The sequence below is a fragment of the Adelges cooleyi genome, unplaced genomic scaffold (genome assembly GCF_023614345.1).
Source record: "Adelges cooleyi isolate 19-005CV unplaced genomic scaffold, UGA_ACOO_1.1 ACOO_flye_CR_arks_rails_tigmint_CR_PRNA_381, whole genome shotgun sequence".
Lineage (NCBI taxonomy): Eukaryota > Metazoa > Arthropoda > Insecta > Hemiptera > Adelgidae > Adelges > Adelges cooleyi.
This window is the reverse complement of record NW_026096058.1, coordinates 1061955-1086683: the sequence shown is the minus strand read 5'-3', so window position 1 is coordinate 1086683 and position 24729 is coordinate 1061955. Positions and strand designations below refer to the sequence as shown.

The following is a 24729-nucleotide window of genomic DNA, read 5'->3' as shown; positions in this document are numbered from 1 at the left end:
CCGGCCGAGTGGGAGATTAAGGTTTTTATATTTAGAACTTGTCTAGTCGATTAACGTTTGTCATATTTTTTTTGGCACAGGCCGTCGATAGCGAGCCGAGTTTTTGCAGCGTGTCAAAAACGGCGAAAATATTTTCAAAAAGAAAAAAAAAACACAGACAACAATTGTTTATATATATATATATATAGGAACAACGAAACGTGTATATTTTGTTTTCATGCATTTTACATGTACAAAGGTAAACACCTACTTAGGTAAAACACTACAATATGTAAATTGTAATAATAATAATAATGTTATACATAGTAATGACAATGATATAAGTAGTGTAGAGAGAGAGAGAAAAAGAGAGGGAAGAAAAATGAGTATAAACTTAAAGTATTTTTATATAGTGTAAGATAAGAATATAAAAGTATGTATGTACTAAAAGCGTAAAAACTTTTGCTTAAGTACACTGTGACAATACAAAGACAAAGCATATAATAATAATTAATATTATACGAATATTTTAAAAGTGCACATATAATATTATAGTATATAACACGAGATTCGCAACTAATAAAATAAGAAAAAAAAAACAATTAAATACAAAATAATCTTACAATATTCTACTTAATATGGATAATACATCAAAATATAATGTTATATAATGTTTTCTACGGGTAACTGTATACAAAACGATAGTAATAATACATAAACTATAGTTGTTTCAAGTATTATAAATTATATTATATTACAATATAAAGCGAAAAAATGCATTTATTTTGTCTTAAAACGGAATAAATTTTCGAGTTGATGGTTTTTGTTTTATAACCGTTGCCTTGGGCGTAATTTGCCTGGAATGTTTAATTAGACAAATAGCGCATAACGCGCAAAGATAAAAAACAGAAAAAATGTTTACAAGCTTAACTCGATTAGCTGGTGTTTTTTTTTTTTAATTCCGAAACACCGCAAAACCGACGTTACACAACAAACGGAATACATCCGCATAAAGTTTTTGGTTCCAAATTTTGTTTATTAATAGGAAAAATTTAAGGTTACAATAATAATAGTTTTGTAATAAAAATCTAATGAAATCGGATGGTCGAAAAATGCAATGGTCGCGATTTGGGTGTAAATATTAAAAAACAAACAACAACCCAATATTGTGCACTGCCCTCGATTAACGCTCTAATACTCAAACCACAAATACACACACAAAAGTATACAATAAAATATACAGTTATATAAAATTATCTAAACGCTAGTGACGAATAATATATTGTTATTAAGATTAAATAATTATCGTATGATAATATACTATATTTACTAAATTTATCACTCGATAATTTACAAGACATAAATTATGTAAACATAATGAGCAAGTAAAAAAAAAAAAAAATGGTTTCTAATGGAATCGTTAAGCTATCACAGAAAATATAATATGCGGGGGCGCCAAAGTAATAATACAATAAGTATCGTCAAATGTAATAAAACAATCATGAAGCGTGTCGATTAAGTAATTTGAAAAAAATCTTGGAAAGACTGAAATTACCAAAAGCATGCTCGCGACATCGATTGGACTTTTTAACTAATTGTAGACAATCGGGTGGTTTTTTTTTTATAATTTTATAAACTGTACAAATTAATGATTAATGCGTTTTTTCTCGAATTATTTAACACAATCGTCAATTGTTGACAAACCGAATTGTTCAACTTTACAGCACATAATATAATATTTATTATCAATGATTTGTCGGTTTAATTAAAAAAAAAAAAAAATTGTACAATTATTATGATTGTCAATGAGTTTTATTTTTCGACCAGAGGTCTCGTTCTTAGGGTTAATTTTTTTTTTCAATAAAAAAAAAAATGATTTACTGTTTGAAAAATTACCAGCCGGACGCGGCCTGTGACAAACCAATTTTTAAGCATTTTTATTTTGACTACTAACACACTTGGCGGAGGAAAATCATCGTTTGGAAAATCATATCTAAAAATACACAGGGGCACGTTTACGCGCTTTGCAAAAAGAGGAGGGGAGGTGCTCCTCCCCCTCCCCCCGTCCGGACCCGGCGCTTCCGTTCAGCCCGAGAACGGAACGGACGGGAATGCCACATACACACTACACACTCAGCAGGAGCAACTGAACTCGACGTGGGACGAATTGTAATTAGTTACATAACAAAACATACACAATAGGTACAATAATAACAATAAAAATAAAACAATAATTATTAGAGAGACGCTATACTGGAGTTCACGTGGTAACCGTGGTGGAGATCAGCGGAAGAAGCATTGCGACAGCGGAGGCCAGGGCGACGACGGTGAGCGCGGTGGCACGCACGACGGCCGCGCCGCCGCAAGCCAACTGGTCGCGGTGGTACGAGACGGTCAGCGGCACGTCGGACGGTGGCTTGCACCTGTCGCCCGGCACGGTGAACCTGGTCTCGTCGCACAATTCTTCGCAAGCCGGACACACGATCACGCCTTTGTGCAGCCAACCGTTGGCCACCAACCGCACGGTGAGCTCCTGCCCGGGAAAGTAGCAAGTGAACGTGTGGTTGGACACCTGAGAACAAGCACGTAAAATAATACATTTAACGTTTTGTACAAAATCGCATTAAACAAATGTTTACGATTATTACTAAGAGGACGCCACTCTGACCATTTATTAAGGAGTTGTGTGTAGGCAATTTTTTTTTACACAATCTTAAAGCAAAGGTTAAACTGCGATGTGTAATTATTAGTTCACTACTAATTAGAACTCTTTTTTTGGCAGTTGAATTATTTTTCGGACTATTACAGCATCCTTGATAGAGATTTTAAAAAAATTGTTTCAGAAATAACTGTCTCCGCTTTCTCGATACAGCTCTACCAAAAGTTGTTTGACAGGAGAGTTACTTATGTCGTCTGAAAATTAATAACTTTATCTGTGTCGCCTCGACGAGATTTTTATAGTAACTCAATTGTTAAAGCCAAAATTAGTACTTAAAAAAAATCTCCCTTTTATACAGTAATCTTTAGAATGTATCCTTGAATACATCCTCGAGTGTATAACAAATATTTTAAATACAAAAGCAAATACTTTCCATTCAAAGGAAATGTTTTTTTTAAATTGTTTGCTAATGTTTAGGAATTTCAGAGTAAAAATAACTATAATATATTTTGTCAAATACAAAAAAATCAATCGCAATTTTATTATTGCACTTGTTTTGTGATGTGTTGAATTATTTCTGACATTTTCTGAAATAACCATGTTGTTTATATGTTAAAAATAAAATACTAAGATTTAGTCAAGCCTGGTAAAAAAAAATCAGCTTCGCGTTGCCTTAATCTTAAGCTGTTTTTAAATTATAAAATATTTTGAAGTGTTCTTTCATAAAATCTCCTACTATTCAACCAAAAGTCCAAAATTTGACAGTAAAAAGAAAATATTGTTGTCAAAGGTTTCAAAGGAAGTAATTTAGCGTGAGAAATATTGTCCGTTTCGCAAAACGTTTCCCGGTCTTTTGTGTGCTTTCTGCAAAACAAAAGATTAACGTAGAAGAGTAACTGGATTTGCTTTAACTTACCACGGTTAGATCTGAATAATTGAAAGTTTTCCGCATAAAAATAAATTACTAATTTGATTCTAGTAAAACCACCGCTATGCGAGTAAGGTTACGAATAATTTGATTTAGGAAAAATATAAAACAGAATACAAATGTTTAAGTAAAAAAAAGTTAGCGCAGTGGGGGGTTTGGGGCAAAGTGGGGGTTCTCCTTTTTGGAACCAGATTCTACTTGTGACAATACCTAAATAATATACCACACAAGTGTAAAAGTAATTTTAAAGTTTTTGACAATCGATGTGTTAACTTTTAGGGTGTTTTTCTCGACGAGGCAAAGCTAAAAAACGTCTTGGCATTCAGCAAAAAGGTTTCCAACACACTTACGACTATGTGAAGTCTTCCGTTTTGACAGGTATATTCGTAACAACCCGAGCCCCAGTGTTGCCATTGTCTGACCTGTTTACACGTCTGTTCCTCCCACATCTGGTTGGTGTGGTCAAAGCACTTGGAGTTGTCACCGTACACTTCCAACGCAAAGTTTTTGTCGGGGTCTGCAAACATAAACATTTATGTATAATATTACATATATTTTACACGCATAAATTTAAATATTTACTTATAATTTCAAATCATTTTTTTTTATATTTATTTATGTACGTTTCTATTTTCCTTCCGAGCCCCGTGTAAAAAACCAAATAAAAAGACCCTTGATTTATATACCGCGTGACTGTGTTATTTTAACACGCTCTACGCCGGGTTTTTCTTAAAATTATTGTAATTCTGTAGGTTTTCTTTTAAAAAAAAAAATATTTTTGTTTATGCTATACTGTAAATATTAGACAGTACTGCCACTTTTATCTTGTTTATTGTTTTCTAGGGCTTAATAAACTTTTAAAACTTAAACGGTAACATATCATATGTTTAATTACATTTTTAAATTAAGAGAAACTCGCTACAAAATGTTTTGAATAAATATAAACAAAAATCATCTCCAGTATCGTCCAATGTTGAAAACCTTAGGGGCGTCTATGAGTTAACGGTATGGATACTTACGAGGGTTGTTTTCTGGATACTGACAATGAGAGCCCCTGATGACGACGCTCTTGGACCGCCAAATGAACTCTTGTATGTACGGACAATAGTCGGCCAAACTAACTGAACCGCCGTAATACGCTTCCCGGCCCGGAGTAACGTGTGGTATGGAGTCGAAATTCTTAAACAAATCGTCAAGAAAACTAGTTAGCCAACTATAAATATATATTATATTATAATAATAAAGCGCAGTATACAATTTTTATAAATAATAATTTGTTTTTGTAAATTAGCCCCAAATTGCCATGTCACAATGTTTTAACAGGCGTCTAGTATAGGCAATAAGTTAGGCTTTCGAGTAGCACAAATTGTATTATTACTACAGAAACGGCGAATGGATACTCATACTTTTATTATAAATCGAATCATTTCAGACGAGAAGCAATCATATTTTTTTTTTTTACTTTTGTTTTTTATTATACTTAAAAATATAGTACACTACAGTATTACAGTGTACAATTAAGGAATTTTCAATATTCATCGTTTGCTTTCAAATCATAATTATCGACTTATGCATAAAACGTTTTGAATTTGATTATATATTGCACTTATAATTAAAACAAATTATTCAAAAATATTCATGATCAAAAAAAACAAGTAGTTGCAATATAATAGAAATTATACAATACAAATGGTTTGAACAACCTTTATAGCAATCCCAACGCATTCAGATGAGTATAAGAGGTTACATTTCCAGTCGAAGGATTTTAAAATTAATTCTTGTAAAACTAAATTTATTTAAAATAAGAAAAACGGAATTTGAATTGTCTCCACCCGTAAAAGCTTTGTAGTTTTATTGAATATATAAACGTCACAAGTACAAAGAAAAGTGAGACAGAGTATAATTTTTATCAAACGAACGTCGAGCGTTAATTAATGGTTTTTTTTTTACGACCAAGTAATTGTATAGTTTTAACCGATGGCATTTGTGCACAACTTAAAAGCCCATTGAAATGAAAAATAAAATAATCAATAATCTTTCAAATTAAAAAAATAAATTATGGCGAAGAACGCTATTTTGCAATCGCCCGTCTGATTTTTAAAATAAAATTGATTTGAAATATTAGTGTGATAAATGATAAAAGAACAATTTCAATGCGAACGAAAATATAAATAAAAATATATTTGTATATTAGTTTCGATACGAAGTTGAGAAGATGTATTTTTTTTTTACTTAAACACATCTGAAAAAAAAAACGTTCAACACTGAAAGCGGCAGTTTCCGTTAAAAAAAACACTTTCCATTAAAATTAATTGTTTTGAAAGTTCTTTCAACGCTCACCACTCGATTCGCCATCGTTGGGTGAACAAATAATTAATAATAATCGATTAAAAACAACAATCAATACAGTGCGGTAACTATGAGATATTTAATTAAATCCGTATAAGTATTTTATGAACCCTTTACAGGAGAACGCCCACGTGGGACTTGCCGAAAATCATTTTACGTCATACGAAATAAAAATACATCATTGTAAATTTCAACCAAAAACAACCCGAATAAATACAATAGTAATAAGTTGTATACTTAATCTATTATAGATTCGTTTTGATTTGTTTGTTTTGGATGTTTATATACGACGTTCGATAGTGTGGGAGAGCGATGTTTTATTTTTGATTTTAAATTTATACAAAAACAAGGGGTTAGGTTAGGTTAACATAGGTTTTCGTATATTATACATAATGTTTTTTTATTGTCATTAAACGCTACCTAGTCCAATCAAATGGCGTTGAAAAAGGGCTTAAAGTGGAACTTTCTAGTGGAATTGTTTGTAATGGCTTACTTGGTGGTTATTTGGAGTTGACCAACAAAATTTTCCACGGCAAATATGAAAAATCATCAAAAAACGATAGAAATGTTGTTGGTTTTTGGCTAATTACTTAAAAAGTAAAATCTTTGCGCAAAAGGTAGCTCTACACAAAAATAAAGAACAGAAAATTACCTACAATTTATGTTCTTATAATGTTTTTGAAAAAACGCCAAAAATCAGCAATTTTTGGGAAAATAGCGAAAACACAATTTTTACCGCTCTTCCGTTCATAACAACAGAAGTGAAATATTTAGGTATTTATGAATATAATTTTAAAAAATCATCAAAAGTACCACTTTTAAATATACCTATTTACATAATTTTTTTAGCAAAAAAAATCTCATTTTATATTGAATACTACCATTTGACTGGACTAACACTCAAAATGAAGAGTCGCGACGTGACGTCGAAAATACTAAAACAAAATTTAAAACAAAACTAAAACAAAACTATTTTACTTTCCCGATTGGTTTTTCGGCGAGACTAGAACATAATTTACATATTTTTCTTTTGTCTTCTTCTCCCAGCTAATTGAGTAAAGTTTAGATTTTTAATATTCTTTCTTTTTTTTAAAGCTGGATTTTACACTAACTTTGTCAGTATCAATTTCAATTACGTCAGACGCGTCTCTTCTTATTTGGCGTTTCCCTTAACATTAATTTCCATTATCTTTATTTTCTCCGACAGTCTTTCATCACTCATCCGTATCCTGTCCTTATAAACTTGGCCAAAAGACCTCTCCTCTTTCTCTCTCTCAATCTTTCTCTAGGATAGGCACCAACCACAGACTAGTATAATTAACTATTTTCTCCGCTCTACGGAAAAAACATTGATAGTCACGGATATGTTATTTCTTATCACTTCTCTATCGTTTATCGCGTGAACGTGTAACGCAAAAATGGCGACATGAAATTTTATATTGTATCCAGCCCAATAACATCATACCCATATTGTTATAGTATAAACACTGATTCTGTGCCTAATTATGTCATGTAAGCAAGATGAACGTAACCCTGCTGTGGGAATCGTTATTAATTCATGGACATCATCGTTCAGATACTACTCGATGTAACAGTGGATTATCATTATTTACCTGGTAGAAATTCGGTAACGGCTGCACGTGTTCGACTAGATTGCAAAGGGCAACCGAGCTCCGGTCGTCGGTGCACTCGGTCTCCAGAGGGTCTCTCTTCACTTTGTTGCAAAACGGATGAATGGACTGTCCTTTGGCGCGTTTCATGTCCATCCAATGTTTGCAGCTTTTCGTCACAAAGTCACAACCTAAGTTCTTGCCCCAACTCAGGTCCTGAGCCAGCGAGTAGTTGGCTCTGTACCAGCCGGTGTCCTCCATCAGCGCCAGGGTCAGTCGCGAGTACACCGGATTCTGGGTGTGAGTTCCGGTCATGGCTTCGTTCTGTATTACAGGGAGAAAGACAAAAAAAAAAAGATTAAAATTGATTTGTTTAGCTATTTTATTAGCTCAGCTCAACATAGGCACACCTTGTTAGATTTTTTTCTTTTAATTTTGTGGTACAGGTAGATCGAAGAAGTGGACAGACGTGTGTGGAATGAATAAAGAAATGACAATGGATAGAATTTTGAGAAAAGAACTTTGTCGAAGAAAGATTTGGCCCGTCCGACCTCATTTGTACAGCGAAGAAGAACTCCTCAAAAAATAAAAAAAAAACGGATCCACGTGACCATGATTTTTCACATAAAACATGTAGAAGTTTATCATAAGTCTTTTGAAAGAGAAACTTTGGAATAAAGTTAAAACTATAAACTTAAGCCTATCAACGACGTCACCCGAATAAAATAATTCTGAAATATCAAACCAGCTGTGACCATGAATGAGTTTTGTAACGGACCGAATACCAATTTAATTTAAAAACTATTCTTTTATTTTTATTTTAACATTTTTATCTGTTTCTCTAAAATAAAGTTCCTTTAAATTATTTTAAGTAGTTTTACTGATATCATTCTGTGATTACTATACAATAAATGTTCCACAACAGGAGATTTGTGCACAAATTTTTTTTAATGTTTCTTTAAGTTATTAAAATTGGTATTTTCTACAAAAGAAATTTTGGAATAATCTTTGATTGCACATACATCATTAACTGAGTTACTTTTTAAAACAAATTAATTGTTCTAAGAAAAATAAAATATTGAATCCATTGAAAAACGTTATCAATAACCTCTTTGATAGTTTGATAAGAAAATGAGCAACCCAAAGTCGATTTATAAATCTACCTTAGAACAATCAACACGGGAAAAAATTCAATGGTACACCAAGCTGTACAATAAAAAAAATCAAACTTTCATCATTTTGGAGAGCTTGTTTCATATAAAAACTCGTGTAATTTCAGTAACTAGTCTGCCTTCTGATGTTATTAATTTTGTGGTGCTAATTAATACAAAATTTGATAACAAGTCGTCCAAGCAAGTTGACTGAACTATTAATTCTAAAATACTGTACTCTGTGTTAGCAGTGTCAATTATGATATGATTTATTCTATGCACTGTGCTAAATAATTCTCGTGACAGACAAATATAAATCATGATTTGGCGAAAAACAACCAACACGTAATCCTTTAATAAATAAACTATAAAGGGCCGTTATGTCCTCTGAATGTATTTCTAACGAGGAGGGATATAATATGCATTGTTTATTGGTTACAATTAGTCAATGTCAGTGTTTATATTTCATTAGTAAAACAAAATTAGTGCAACAACTCGATTAATTATTTGGAATTTACAATCATTTGGTACTTGTTCACCGATAAGTGGTAAAATAACGACGGCAAATCGGATTTAATCATTAATTATTTCCGTTATAACAACAATGCTATCATACACAATACACACATTATTGTAAGCGTTCTACGTACAAATTGTTAGAAATTGGAATTTATTACCTAAGTCAACAAAATGTTGAAAATAAACAATTTGCTGCATATAAAGAACGATGGAAAAAGCCAGCACGGTGGAGATGGACAGGTCACAAATCTAATGGAATTATTATTACTACAAGTGATTAAAAAGTTGACTAAAAGTGATTAAAAAATGTGTTGTACAAACTATTCAATAACAAATCAGTTTATAGATAATAAGTCGTGTTTATAATGGTGTTTTTTAATTTTTTAAGTTTTTCTTAATTAAAAAATATAAAACTGCAGAATTAATTAATTTTGTATTAAAATTTTTTTTTTAAGTTGAGAATTAGCTATTAAACATTTTAATAATCGATTGGAATATGTATAAAATGTTAAGAAAAATTAAAAACCGAAGTACCTTTTATGTATGATTTGTAATCTACAAACTTGCTACGCGAAGAAAACGGTCCAGCGGTTTAACGTTATCGTGATTTCAGACACAAAAATTAAAAAAAAAAAAAACATATCATTATAAAAACAAACTTCTTAGCTCTGCACCATATTTAATATACACGTTTTTGTAAAATAGCCTAACAGTATTTTAGTTATTGTCAATGAGTAAGCGATGAGTAAAAATTATAAAAAAGGAATTTTATTTGTATACGTTAATGGTTAAGTAAATACCAACCAGCTCACGACTTAGTTAGATACTGCAAAAACTAATTTTAAAGTAATTAAAGCGATTCCCCTTAGGTATTTTTAATGTTAAGCGACGTTTGATTAATACCAGTAAAATGCTGTCTCGCAAATTACAAAAGTCTAGGAAGTTTTGAACACCTCAGTTTCAAATTGAATTTTATCGAAGCAGAGTATGTGAAGGGATTACTAAAAAGTAACATAATCAGCAATACAATCAGACGATATCTCCCGAGAATGAAAAATAAAACCTATAAAAGTTCAAGTACCTGTAGTTTATACAGAGAAAGTTTTTCATTAGTTTCTAGAAGAGGTAGTATTTTACTGGAATGGGTACAGCTAAATTACATTTCCAATGCACAATAAAAAATAACCGTTATAAACATTAACAATACGACACCTTCTAGTGTTTTTATTAAATATTTAATAAGGAACTTAAGTTTTTTTAGTCGTTTGTTGCACTTATCCATTATTATTTATTATGTTAGCCAGAAAATCAAGTGATTTGTCGATAAATACAATTTTTTTTTAAATATAATTTTTAAAAACAAGTCACTGAAAGTTAATATATTTGCTCATACACAGTGAATTAGATTAAAATTAATTATAAATAAATACCTCGAATATTCTTTTTTCCCAATGAGTCAACGCGGTGCCGTCTTCTCCTTGGTCTTCCAACTCGGCACCTTCCAAGTACGAACAGTTGAAGTGTCTTCTTACTTCTTCTACCACTCTTGGCGTGACCATCATTTGCACTTCTTTGTCAACCACACCGCCATGCACGGTCCAGTTGCGCCTCACTACCGTCTTGATTACTTTGTCGCTCCACTGTCTTGCTTGAAGTCTGCCAAACAAATACGGATTGATAGATTAATTATAAATTATAATATGTCACTGTTCAAATGATGCACGTCATCATACGTTGGCGACCCCTAGACTTATTTGCAATTTATTAGGAAACTATACAAATACATTGAAGAACATACATACTCTTGAAAGACCCTCGTGGCTAAACCCGATGAATAACATAGAATATGAATGCCAAAGTTTGTACGGTTGAAATTTAATGGCCCTGGACGCTGTTAAATAACCGTGGCTGATTTTGAGAAACCACGATGGTGTGCGCGGTATTCAAGGATATGTTTAAGACACGGTTACGGTTATTTAAACTATAAACGGTAAAATTCCGGTTCAAACAACGTTTGGCAAAAACGAATAGCTTGAACTTTTATTTTATCGCACATTTCCGACGTTTCCCATTATCCAAAGTCTCTAGTTTTTAAATTATGTATTTATCGTATCGAAGAAAAGGGCGGGTAGATACAAACAAGGCAATAATAATTTGTCATAGCCATACGAATAAATAAAATTATAATTGTCATGAAAATTGGCAATTGTAATACTCTTGAGATTGGTTTCTCCTTATAGTTTGTTGCATTTATAAATTAAATATATATTATAGATATAATATAATATAGCAAAAGTGTATTGGGTCAAAACATGTAAATTTTACACGAGAAAAAAAATTATTTGCAAGTTTTGCAACATTTTTTTTTAAAAAATACCTTTTACGTAAACTTTTTAAGTTAGTAATTTCGAAAAACAACTTTTGAATGGGGGAATTAAAGGAAAAACAAGTAGGTGTCAATAAATGATTATTATTCAAGGCGGATATTATTACAAATAATATTTTGGCAAATCACTTTTAAAAATATTACTAACACTAAAAAGAAAGTTTAAAATTAGTATAAAGTAAGTATAAAATTGTTTTTGTAATTATTTGTATAATTACTAAGATCATCAGCCCGTGAAACGAATGAATAGTACGCATGATTTTTAAAACAATAAAATGTAGTACTTTCTTATAATTAAAAAAAATATAATCTACTTTTTTTTTTAATCTTTATTTATTTAACGAAATGCAAATAACTTTCGGAAGTTCTCTATATCAATACCTTAGAGCTGTATTACAAATTTAAAAAAAAATGATTTTGTATCACTTACAATACAAATATTAATTGCATAAAAAAGTAGGTATATGTGTCATATTATTCTAAATTGAAATTTAACTTATTACAAGTTTATAAAACAAAACAAGTTAAAAGGAATTTTTGAAGAAAAAAACCAAAAATCGTACATATTCATTTGCATTTTTGAAAATTGAAAGTAGCACAGACATGATGAGGTTATAGACATATTTCATTTTGAATATTACTTGAAAACAAATACTTTAAAAGAAACGCATTGATATTATCAAAAATACGTTGTTTACCCAACTACGCTTCGGATATTTTAGAATCTAAGTATAGTGAGTACACTATTTTTTCATATGGCAACCGCAGGTATCGTGAAAAAATATATATATTTCTATGGGCGTATTATTTTATTTTACGTATCGTGACCGTGGCCGCTTTTCGTTTTGAGTTTATTCGAGTGAAGAACTTTTAATATATCCTATATCATTGTTTTTACTTAAGTCGTGTGGGTCTATCTGAAAGCCTTGACGCACCTATTGTTTACAGGCTCGTGCGTCCCGGCAAACTCGGTGGCTAATACTCCTGACAATACTGTGAAAGGATTTTGTGCTCATTGTAAAGCTTTGTAACTTAACCTCATATAATATTAATATACAAATGGACATTTTTTTTTATTATTAACTATTTGATTTATGTATTAATTCAAAAACCTACTATAAATTTAAAAATGTCGGCAGTCCAATTTTGAACGCAAATTTTTTTTTAACCATGTAATCGTTGCGTATTTCATAGCCATCAGACTAGCAATACACACACACACAATATAACATTAAAAAAGGCCGAGTCCGATCCCGCTCAAGAGTGATCATATTATTGGACTTGTGCCGTGTTGCAACTTGCACTCATATTATTAGTAAATAGATAAGGCGATGGACAGTTACTTTTCGTTGAGTCTGGGCTTGCCGTTGTCTTCTCTGGGCGTGAGCGGGAAACCGTTGGCGTCGCGGTAGAACGCGAACAGGCTAACGGAAAATCCGAGGGCGTGCAATATCTCGTGCTTGACCGTGGACAGGAGCACTTCCAGTTCCTGCGGCTTTGTGCTAATGCTTTCGGGACAGAGGTTAGCGTGGCCGGCAATGGGACGGTCCAGCGACGACTCCTGTTGACAGTGGGCAGCGTAGGCGACCGTCAGTCCTTTGTGACACCTTTCCGTCTCCATGGCGCTCACGTAGAACACAAAGTCGGCCCCTTCGATGCCCACGCCCGACTGGGAAGTGCCCGTTCCGCAGTCCATACCGGACGCGTTGCAAGTCTTGCAGGCCTACGGAAAGCAATGACCAATAACCATAATATTATTACATGTATATATCAACGTGTCCCATAACGCCATTTACCGATTGCAGTGTTTAAATATATTATTATTTACACGTATTCGGGATAGTGCGGTCAATCATTTAAGTAACACAAACGATATATGTAATTGTATACTTTGTAAGTACTCGAAAATCATCATACCTCCAAGTGTTCTTCGGGGACTTGAACTTCGCCGCACATCGTCCGATCCTCGCATGCATTTTTGCAATAAGGATGCGGATCGCCTTTCCGGTAAAACACTTGGTTGTTAACACATTTCCTGCAAGCAAACACATTCGGAAAATTATTTTATTAGTAAATTTAAATCGTCAAATCATAGAAACGAGTTTTCACGTATCACTATGGTTTACTACGCTATTACTCTTTTAGTTTCGTTTTACTAATAAAATAATAATAGTAGCTATTTCATTATATTGTTCTATTTAGTATTTACAACGAATTTAATTGCCATATAAATCTTGTTTCTAATTAAAACTAATAAAAGAAGCTTTTAAAAGTTTTAATGGTTTACACAAAGGGGTTAGCTTTGGATGCATACCGACAAACTCGCTTGTTAATTTCTCGGCTTGAGAATTAGAGACTTGTATTATAGCGCTTTACTTTTAGTTTACGTTTTTATCCTTTGTATAATAATAATAATAATAATATATATATAATATATATATATATATATATATAGATAATTATAATTTTAAAAACTGTCAACGCACGCAGTTGGAATATTTAAAAAATACTTTTAAATTAAAAATTCATAGGTTTGACGTCACTTAACGTCAAGTCTCAATTTACTCTAAAGTTAAAAGAAAACATTATTTTAAGGGGAAAGGTAATTAAATTTAAATATTGACAGAGATTTTTTCAAGTTTCATGTCATTTTTTTCCCGTACACCCGTCTTTAATTTTTTTTAATAGAAAACGCTAAAAGTAGGATTTATGAGTTCCCGATAATCGTAATAGGTACATTCATTCAGAAATCCGAATATATTAACTTTTAATCTAAATAAAAACAACCTATAATTATAGGTTATATATTATTATATATTAACTCCATGACCGTTTTGATATTTATTCATAAATAATTGTATGAGCTCAGTAGTCCTTCAAAATCCTCGTGAACAACAATATCGGCTGCAATACTGATTATGGATATTACTGCCTGGATTAACTGAAAAGTTATTATTGTGATTTTTTTTACGACAAAATATCAAAAAATAAAAACGATAGAACAATAGTAGTTAGTAATTATCGTACCATAATAATATTATAGTAATTATTGAAGAAGTATATAGTTGTTGGCCTATAAACAGCCTACGCGCATTGTCTTTACATTTTAATCAATATAAACAATCTGATTTTCTATTACACAAGGTGTACAACAAACCTGATGTCGGTGCATTATGGTGCAAATGCTTAATCTGTTTGCGTAACCGTTACAATTACCATTCCTACCTACTAGAGATATTATTGAGTATACTTTTTGTCGTTAGTAGAGCTATGCGGTGATGTCATATTAAAATATGTGTAAGTAATATATATATAAGTGACTTTTTATCGTGTGCCAGTCAATATATCAATGTAACAAGAAAACTTACCTGTTTAAGCGAATGACATTTTCGGTTTTTCGTACCATCAGCGCCTGTTCCCAAAACCGCACAGCTTCCGGCAAAATTGTATTCTGAAAAAAAAAACAAATTATTTAATCGATACCCAACTAATTACTACAGGCGAACACCTTACGATTAATAGAGCACGTATTGGTCGGTCCCTAACAACGACATATTATGCTATTATTATACTATAATCCATTGGACAACAGTAGGTATTATTCGTCTTGTTTTATTATATTTAAACGGTCAACACTTTCTAATGTCCTACGGTTAGACGAGACACGTGTTACGCACGTTTAGAAAACCGTTATTACTCATATTATATTATCATGATCGCATGAGTTTATCCCACGTTTTTATCGTACAAGCGTTGGCTGCATGTGCTGTTAAATGTTAAATAGCAATAAGAGTAATATGGGATTGATAAATTTAGCATTTGAAAATTGTACTTGCAAAGAGCTTGTGTATGTGCCCGTCACGGTCTATGCGTTTTGGAAACGTTAAAAAAGACATAAACACAAACGCAGGAATTCGATTGTCGAAAGCTTGTGACTTGTGACAATCATTTTGACTCGACGTTTTTTCCTCGAGTATGCTCGGGGAGAAACCTGTGCAATATTTATTTAGCTTTAATCCGCAGCTGGGAATGTATTAATTTTACAACGTTGCGTTTACCTTAGGTATGTATGTATTATAATAGTAACGAGTGAGCAATTTGAAATTAAAATCATAAATAAACAGGAATTTGTTCGATTACGTTAACAATGGCTCATAACGCAGATTATGTGTAATTATGCATTTCATTTACATTCCTATCGACTATATTTATTTTATGAGGTTTATGTAAACTATATTAACATATATATTATAAATATGCAACGCATAATAATGATCGCCTAACTACTATACACGGTTTCAGCTATTTTTTTACCTTTCCTTTTTTGATTTGAAAATAGGATGTCAGTTTATGAGAACTACTTTAAATGAATCGGTGACCGAGTGGGTTAATGAGATCGTTGGTTTAAACATTGATCATAATAGCCTGAGTACAAAAAATAAAAAGGTGACAGAAGATATTGGATTATTTTTCTCATAATTTCAATGTCCTGGATACATCAAAATTATTGCAATGTATTAACTTTTTGTTGTAAATAATATTTTGTTATGTGAAAACAGTCTATGACTACGAGTATGTAGTTTCGACAAACTAAACCATAGGTGAGATTGAACTGTTTTTGAAAATTTAATAGGCCCTCAAAATGTATAAAAAAACATGATATGATATGTACAAGAACTACATTCTATTACAAAAGCAACTATTGAATACTATTCTATTACTAAAGAAATAAAAAATTTATAAGTTCTCACATACATGTGGTAAGATAACGTTAATAATTATTGATGATTATAAATAAGTAAAATTCATTCAAAAAACCTGCAAATATTTCCTTTTAAAGTTATATTATGTTCGTCTTTTGACGTCGTCGGAAAGTCGTTTCTTCAGTGAATATAACAAAGGATATTAAATAAAATTACTTATACATATAGTGATAAAATAGATGTACTTATATATTAGAACAAACATCACTTTCACTAAGTCCTATACTAATAGTAATCCGAGGCTTTTTATTAACGGCGGAAGTTGAAAATCCAGAAAGCCAGTACAAATATTGGTTTATCGTTCAATATCGCGTTAGTAAAGAATAATAGAGTTCTGATTTCATTAGAGATTATTACGGCAGCAAAGAATTGCTCTTATTTGAAATCAGACGAGCTCACTAAAATCGCCTACTCTAGTATATTATTCTTGATAGGTTAGACCATACGCATGCAAGTCATGCAAGACGAAGAAAAAAAGGCTTTTAACAGACATTTGTTTCATAATCAACATGCTTATTTTGTATCCTCAAGCCAAGGATGGACAATAATAATAATAACAACAAATAAAGCATTATTTTGAATAGGTTTTACAAATTATTTATAATTTTCGTTTTAAGTAGGTTAAAGTTAATAACTAAAAATGTATTTAAATGCATTTTTATTTTATGAACAAAAAAATGTATATACAATTATTAGTATTGGTACTTTATTGAAATAAAAATTAAATTTGATTTACTATTTGCGTTTTTATTAAAATTAGAGTTTCGAATTTGACATTATATAAAATAGTGTCAAAAACTTTTATTTTGCTACTAGTACCTTTATAATATAATAATAATAATATGACTGGCTATTATGTTTTACCATCATATGTTGCATATTAATCAACGGTCGTGACGACGGCCGTTGTTTTGTTGTAACCATCAACTTGTCTTAATTTTACAGTGTATTTGTTTTTGTGTCTATCAAATTTAAATTGTTTATGTAATATTTTTCTTGTTTTCTATTTCCCTTGTAAATTAATAATTATCAAAAATCATGTCTCCAAAAGCAGTGTCTTTTGCGTACAATGTACTTAAAGATGGACTTTCAATTGGAATATATAGTCTTAGACTCTATCGCGGATACCAAGCCCGAAGCGAATATTGAAATAGCCAATGTCAACTTCAAACCTACCTACCAAGCCAGCGGAGACGTTGCCGTCCAACCCGTGGATTTTTTTCTTATTGTTTTTGGTATTACGCTCATGTTGGTTGTATCCATTATTTTTTATATTCTTCTGTCATAGTTACTTTTGTATACTTCCTTTTGATTGTTACTCTTTATTGCCTTTTTATTGCTCGGAAATTTTTCAAGCCAATATTGTTTAATATTGTATGTTTATTGATGATTGTTTATTATTTGACGTATTTCGCTATTTTTATGTATGTAATTGCTATTACTTGTCACATTATTATTTTTATCACTTTAGTTTGTCTTAATTATTGCATTTTGATTTCTTATTGTATACTTTTGTTTCCCATAACGCTTTTGTCGGCCGCCAACAACTAGACTTTCTGGCCAGGCTCGTGAGGTTAAAGGCCATCTCTATGAGCTTGAGAAGAAAACCAGTTTACTCAAACATATTCAACGATAATGGATTTCATTATTTGGAGTTTTAACATACCCATTTACTGTAATTATTTATTTGATTCATCTTAATATTATTGTTATACCTTTCTTATTAATAATTTTGTATAATTATACTATCATGTTTCTTATTTGTTTATTGTTTTGAAGTCGTTACCATATTATTCTGTGTAAATAAAAATTATTTTTCATGATAAATAAATGTTCCATAATTGTGGGGCGACAACGTAAAACGTACTATTGGTATTTTTGTCAAAATCCTGTTTTATATCGATCTTTAAGCGATAAGAAGTGCGACGAGCCGATTGGAGTTAAAAAATTAAGCTAAAACGCACAATTTCTTATTAAAAAACAATGTTAAAATTCTCTTTTGTTACAAAACGTATTTTTGGCAAAATATAAATGTTTGAAAACTAACTATTTACTCTTTGAATTAAAACATACTGTTTGTTATGGATTTCGATAAGGAAAAATATTAGTCAAAACTTACTATCATTACATCAATTTTTATTAACTTAATTGATTGCAAAACGTAGTTTTTCCAAAACAAATATCTTATATTTTAATTTACTGTTATATACTTTATTAAATTATATGGTTTAAGTATAAAGCGGTCTACAAAGCGATTAATCACACAAAAGCAAAAAATCAAGCCAATACAACAAGTATGTGTGTCAGAGTTTAATGTAAGACTAGTACGGATATTTCTCCCAAATGTACGCACTGAATAAGATAATTAGAAAATTAGTTAATCACAGCATAAATCACTATTTGGATTAATTTGGTTTTCTCGTTTACAAAAAGCAAGACGCACGCAAACAATAGTAATTCTCATGAATTCCGGTTGTTCCATTCAACAACTAAAATTGGCGTAATTCAAAGTAATATTTATTCGAATACCGTTTTAGTATTCTAGATATTATATTGTATAGTTCTAATTATGTGAATGTATAGTTCAATCATTAATAGTTAAATTAGAAAAAAAACCGTTAAATAAATAAAAAAATCGCCTTTTATTGTTTTCTATAATATACAAGAACTAAAATTATAAAACACATACTACTGGTATTTTTAGGAAGCACTTTTATGATAATAAAAGACGTGTAATACATTTTTTTCTGTTTTAAAACGAGAATGTATACTTGAAGTCTTCGATGCTAAATTTCTACACCATTCCATAAATAAAGCGGAAATATTACACAGTTAAAGAATAAAACATTGTTTATACACTGCACTATTTTTATTTTATTTAACATAAGGATACCACCAAGAAGTAATATTACTATACTTAATTTTAATTAACTAATTGTTAATTTTTATAAATAATAAAAGTACAAATAACATGTAGCATGAAAATTGTTATTTTAACAACAAATGAAACTTCAATTAGAAAATATAATTTGTATTGTCAAGTTGAAAAGCGTAATATAATTATCATTTGTCGTTGTTTGTTATTTACGAACCGAAAAACGAGTACTTAAATGGAAGTATAATTCCAACCTTTCATGAAAAAAAAAATTAAAATTCATGACTTTTACTTTTATTATTAAATTGTTTTTTAAGTCGGTCGGTCGGATAACTTCACGTAACGCTATAAACCAAACGAGTCTCTTTACCGCTTGTTTGTATTTGTTATTATTTTTTAAATAACTAAAGATTCAAATTTATGTACCAAGTAAAAATATTAAATACAGCTCATAAAATATAAAATAATACGTCCAAAAAAAATTGTAATTACGAATTTCCAAAAGTAAAAATGTAACTTTTTAAGCTCTTATTGAGGGTATTATCTATTTTAGAGTAAATTTAAAAATCAATGCTAATAGTAACGTAATGACTAAAACGTTGATTTTTAAATTATCAATTTATTTAAATAGGATTACTGTCTATGCTATAATTAGATATTTACGTTTTTAAAATTCTGATGTGATCTGGAAAGACAATTTTTTTTTTTTAATATAAAACAAAAGTTACTCAGCTGTATATTATGGTAAACTTGAAGTTTTTATAATAAAACAAGAAAAACACCTTTTTTATTTAATTTGCGAATTTGAATACTCCCACTTGAAAATTAGACGACAAAACATGTACTGAGTGGTGAGTTCGGACTAAGAAGTTTTTACAGATTTCGCTTCTTTTTAATTAGTTTTATATTGGCCAAAAAGTGTACATAAAATATAAGACAAACCACTAAATAGGTACAAGGTTAAGCAATAATCAGTCTGATGATTAGTCTGACTCGATGAAAAATCTATTAAGTAACTATAATAACACAAATTATTTGCCGCTTTTAATAAATTGGTGATGTATAATATAGTTTAACGATAATTTTTCTTCAGGAATTTTCAACTGCGGATACACCTGACGAGGGATTATATCAGTTTTAACGGCTATGGTTAATTGAGCAACCCGTTGTTTACTTTAAGTTACCATTAAGGCGCATTAAAACCTACGATAAACGTGTTAATTTATTCTCAACAGCTTTGCGTCGAATCTAAAAATGTTTCTCAGAAAAAACGAGCGGTTCGTTTAAAACTGCCCAATAAAATAACAACCAATATTATAGACATATTAATAAAAACGTCGTTTTCTTCGAAATATTAATTTTAAAACGTAAATTTCCTTACACATATGTAAACACGTTTAGCAAGACAATTAAATATTTATACAAAATAATATTGTGTTCATTTAGTTATTTGACAGTGTTAATTTTGATTTCACCGAACAAGAATATTATAATATAACCTGTCAAGTAAACAAAATATGAAATACACAGTAAAGCGGAAATTAGTTTTAAAGGGGCGAACGTTAACTGGAAATACTGTAATAATTTAATACCAAAGAAAAATTCTTATTGAGTTAAATTCACAATAATTGGCAAAATTCGTGTAAATAATAAAAAAATCCAAAAAGCCAATTAAGATTTAGAGTGTAATTTATAATTTTAAAAATCCACTACAGTGGGGACGGGAAGGTCACAAGTCTACAGGAATTTTTAAAACTGAAAGTGATAATATCCCCTTTATATAAACACTTCGGTTAGGTTAGGTTGAGAAACCAGGACAGTCCAAACCAAGGCCCGAGCACAGGATAAACCATCACAGTAAGAACTAAAAAGTATTATACATATGTATGTGAGTAGTAATAGTAGTACTGATTGAGTAAGTAAGGTAGGTCCAGTATTAACAGTATTTTTTTAAATTTTTTTGTAAAAAAACCTAACCGGGTCTCTTAATTTAAAATTGATTCAACTTGGAGACATAACGTCGCGCTCGTCATAAATATTTTAGATAAAATTTCCCAACGGATTTTTGTGCGACCATAATAATATATTTATTAGATACTATTTAAGTTCATATCTAATCTCTGTGTGCGCTCCGTGTAGGTGGAAACGAGCCGAAGTGACCGCACGTGACTTGATTCCCACCAAGACTGTAAGGCGACGACTCAACGTGATAATTATTTTTCATTGTGTAATAGGTAACATAATATACTATTTGGCTTGGTCGCCAAAAAAGGAACTCTTGAAAAATAACCACCACCGCCGGTCGTGAGGACTTTCATTTTTTTAAACTGGCAGGCGGTAGGTACTATAGGTACACTTTAGCTGTCGATCGACTCCATCGAATTGTGTGTAAACTGAATCCCTATTGCTTTGTTTTGAGTAAGTTGAGTCCCAACTAAAAACAGGTACGTAGTGAGTTGAGTGCCGATTAAAAATTATGATTTATTTCTTTCACTTTCCATAACTTCCGTTTTTATACACAGTAGCAATAACAACCCTACAACATGCGGAGTTCCACTAAAATTCTAAATACAACTCGGACATAGTATAATATTTAAAGTGCAGTTTTTTTCAGTAAATGGACTTTACGGCTGTAATATAATACAATACTGTTTTTGTACATCTTTAATACCTTTTATCAGAGACTAGAGTAATAATGAATGTGTTGAAATTACACACATACGCGATTTATGCAAAGCGACGACAGTGAGCGTTGCGCAATCAGAATAGGTACAAGTGTGCAGACACATTATAATAAATATTATTCAAACTAGAATCGGATCCGTCGTGATCCACTTACGTGATACGGCTTGAAATATTGTTCAGGACCGGTTTGTGCCGACCACGGGCATGTATTATACCTACGCTTATACTGTTATACATAATAATAATAATAATATTGCTGTTCACTCTGTTGTTACAGACCGAGAGGAGTAGCACACTTCCGGATACGGCGCATGCACGACGGAAACAACAATCGCGCGAGAGTTTACATCGAAAGTTGAAAGCGGTTAGATGGAAGTGCGCAGAGTCAACAAAAGTTAACAATTAATTAATTCGGTTGTAACTGTAGACAAAAATATATTATGTATTAAGCTTGGTTAGAGGTGACGTAGCAAACTTGATGCTAACAATTTCGATTTGAACCGCAAAACGGCCTTATGCGGACTCTTAAAATAAAAGTGTTATTATTTACACTATTTACACAACTCGCGGTTACTCCCACTTGAGTAGTTTGATTGGTCTACCAACGTTTCGGAATACTTGCACATTCCATCTTCAAGTTTGTCAGTCTACAGGAAACCACGGTACGACCAACATCGAACAGCAGCCCTGAAGATGGAATGTGCAAGTATTCCGAAACGTTGACAGACGAGTCAAACTACTCAAGTGGAAGTAACCGCAAGTTGTGTAAATAGTCTAAATACAATATCCCGCTAAAGTTTTAATCATTTATTATTACTGCTACGTTCTTAAAATCAAAGTTCTGTAAAAAAGTTTTCTCAAAATTATTTACGCAGAAAAATTGTTTGTATATAAGTTATAATTCTTAATGTGTTTCAAGTTCTAGTTGGAATGTATAATTGGTGGTATAGGAACAGACCATATCATTTTGAAACGTTATTAAAAAACTATGGTGTCTAATATTGATTGTTTTTTTACAGAATTATTATGTTATTCTACAAGGTGGCACAAAAAGAACGCATGTTTTTCAAACAAATGTAACCTATTTATTTTTTATAAAAAAAAACGTACACCAAAAAATAATTTATAACAAACATAGTTTTGAATAGTACAATGGTTTTTAATTTCGAGAGATTATGTCGGAGAGGTGTCGCCCTTGTTACATGTGGAACTTTTTTTCGAATTTCTGAATTGCTCTCAGCAACATCTCTTGTGGCACAGCTGCGTTTCCGTCACGAATAGCAACTTTTAAAATCGTACGCGATATCAGATAGACTTTCGACTTGAGGTAACCTCGCATTAATTTAATATTTTTGTTAACAAACTAGTCGATTAATGCAAATTTCTGGCAATAGTTTTTGGTCTAATCCCACTTAATGTCAGACGATTATTATTGTGTATAGCCACGAGCTCCATGGGGACAACATCCTTTACTTAAACCCGTTCCTGGGATTAACAAATGAATCCCTGGCCCTGTTAGGTCATTATATCCGACTGTGATTTTCAAAAATCAAATCCTCTTGGTCAGACTGCGCTTTGCGCATTCAACCGTATTCAATTTTAATCCTATTTATGTAAATCACACTATTGTTGTGGTATATTATAGTGTCGCATTACCATTCAGATTTACATATGTATCACCGATATGGCAGCTTGGCCGATCAGAAAAAAATACAACAATTCCCGAATTACTAGTTATATACAAAATATAGTAGTTTATAGTATTATAGCGGTATTATGTTGGATTGACACCCGTGATTAATTATAGCCATAAGGCTATTGTAAATTGTTATTAGCAGAATTATCACTATCGCAAACAGATGTATTTTATATTTCAACTTTACAGCAAAGTCCTATTACGGATCACATTTAGCGAACGCCATATTCTTGTAAAGTATTACGAATTTATTACAAAGAAATATAAGAAGTAGATAAAACAAAAAAAGTCTTTATAAATACTTTATAAGTTTCCATTTAGGTTATCAGCGTAAATTCGCTAACCTTTACAGTTTACCTTCGCGTTTCACTAATAATAAAGCGAGGTTTAACTCGGGATTCATATTAAAGTCTAGAAAATGGAAATTTTTCTTTTTAAACATACATAATTAATGCAAAACTCGTAATTTTGTTGAGCCAAGAAATTGTTTTTTTTATTTTTTATCGAGAAGAATATACAAACTGTATAATTTAAAGCATAATAAGTACGTGTTATAATATAATACACTAGCACTGGGATATATTTGATAAAAAAGTCGCCCATTAGTGACACTGAAAAAAAACTATAATCATTTTCAACATTATTTTAAATGTGATCTACTATAATTTTATATTCGAGATGCCAAAATGACGTGGAACTAAGGAAGAATAGTTTATTGCATCATTTCCATGAAAAAACAAACTTCAACCCATAATAAATATTAATGGCTTCCATTAATTCGAACTTGCGTTTTACAAAGTTGGATTTATATTTTATTGTTCGGATTTCCAACTAAGGGAAATGGCGCCGTATTTTGCATGTCATGGTGACGAAGAATTAAGAAATATTTCTAAAATAATTGTTATCTTAAATTAACGTTGTAAAACCTGCAGATCTGAGTTCCCACATGTAAGTACGCCATCCACTTCAAGATTCTGACACTCAGATAGAATGTTTTTACAACGGCTTATGAACGGTAACTTTAATTTTGAAGCTTACGTGAAAGTTTTTTAATTGGTAAAAAATAGATCAATCCGGGAACGATTCAGATGAAAAGCTATTTAGAATAATTTTATTCATTACTTAGTTT

The 24729-nt window shown here is 31.2% G+C and overlaps 1 protein-coding gene across 1 annotated transcript in view; it reads right to left on the bottom strand.

Annotated features, from left to right (window-relative positions):
• Positions 1 to 317: 317 nt before the first annotated feature.
• LOC126841396 (leishmanolysin-like peptidase) overlaps positions 318 to 24729 on the bottom strand; it is a 65106-nt gene continuing 40694 nt past the window's right edge. Inside the window, exons 4-11 of the mRNA XM_050577858.1 lie at positions 14950 to 15032; positions 13499 to 13616; positions 12925 to 13304; positions 10626 to 10851; positions 7529 to 7849; positions 4586 to 4745; positions 3917 to 4083; positions 318 to 2551 (exon numbers count right to left, since the gene is read on the bottom strand). Of these exons, the coding sequence (XP_050433815.1) occupies positions 2240 to 2551; positions 3917 to 4083; positions 4586 to 4745; positions 7529 to 7849; positions 10626 to 10851; positions 12925 to 13304; positions 13499 to 13616; positions 14950 to 15032 (1767 nt within the window). The 3' untranslated portion in view covers positions 318 to 2239. The remainder of the gene's footprint in view (positions 2552 to 3916; positions 4084 to 4585; positions 4746 to 7528; positions 7850 to 10625; positions 10852 to 12924; positions 13305 to 13498; positions 13617 to 14949; positions 15033 to 24729) is intronic.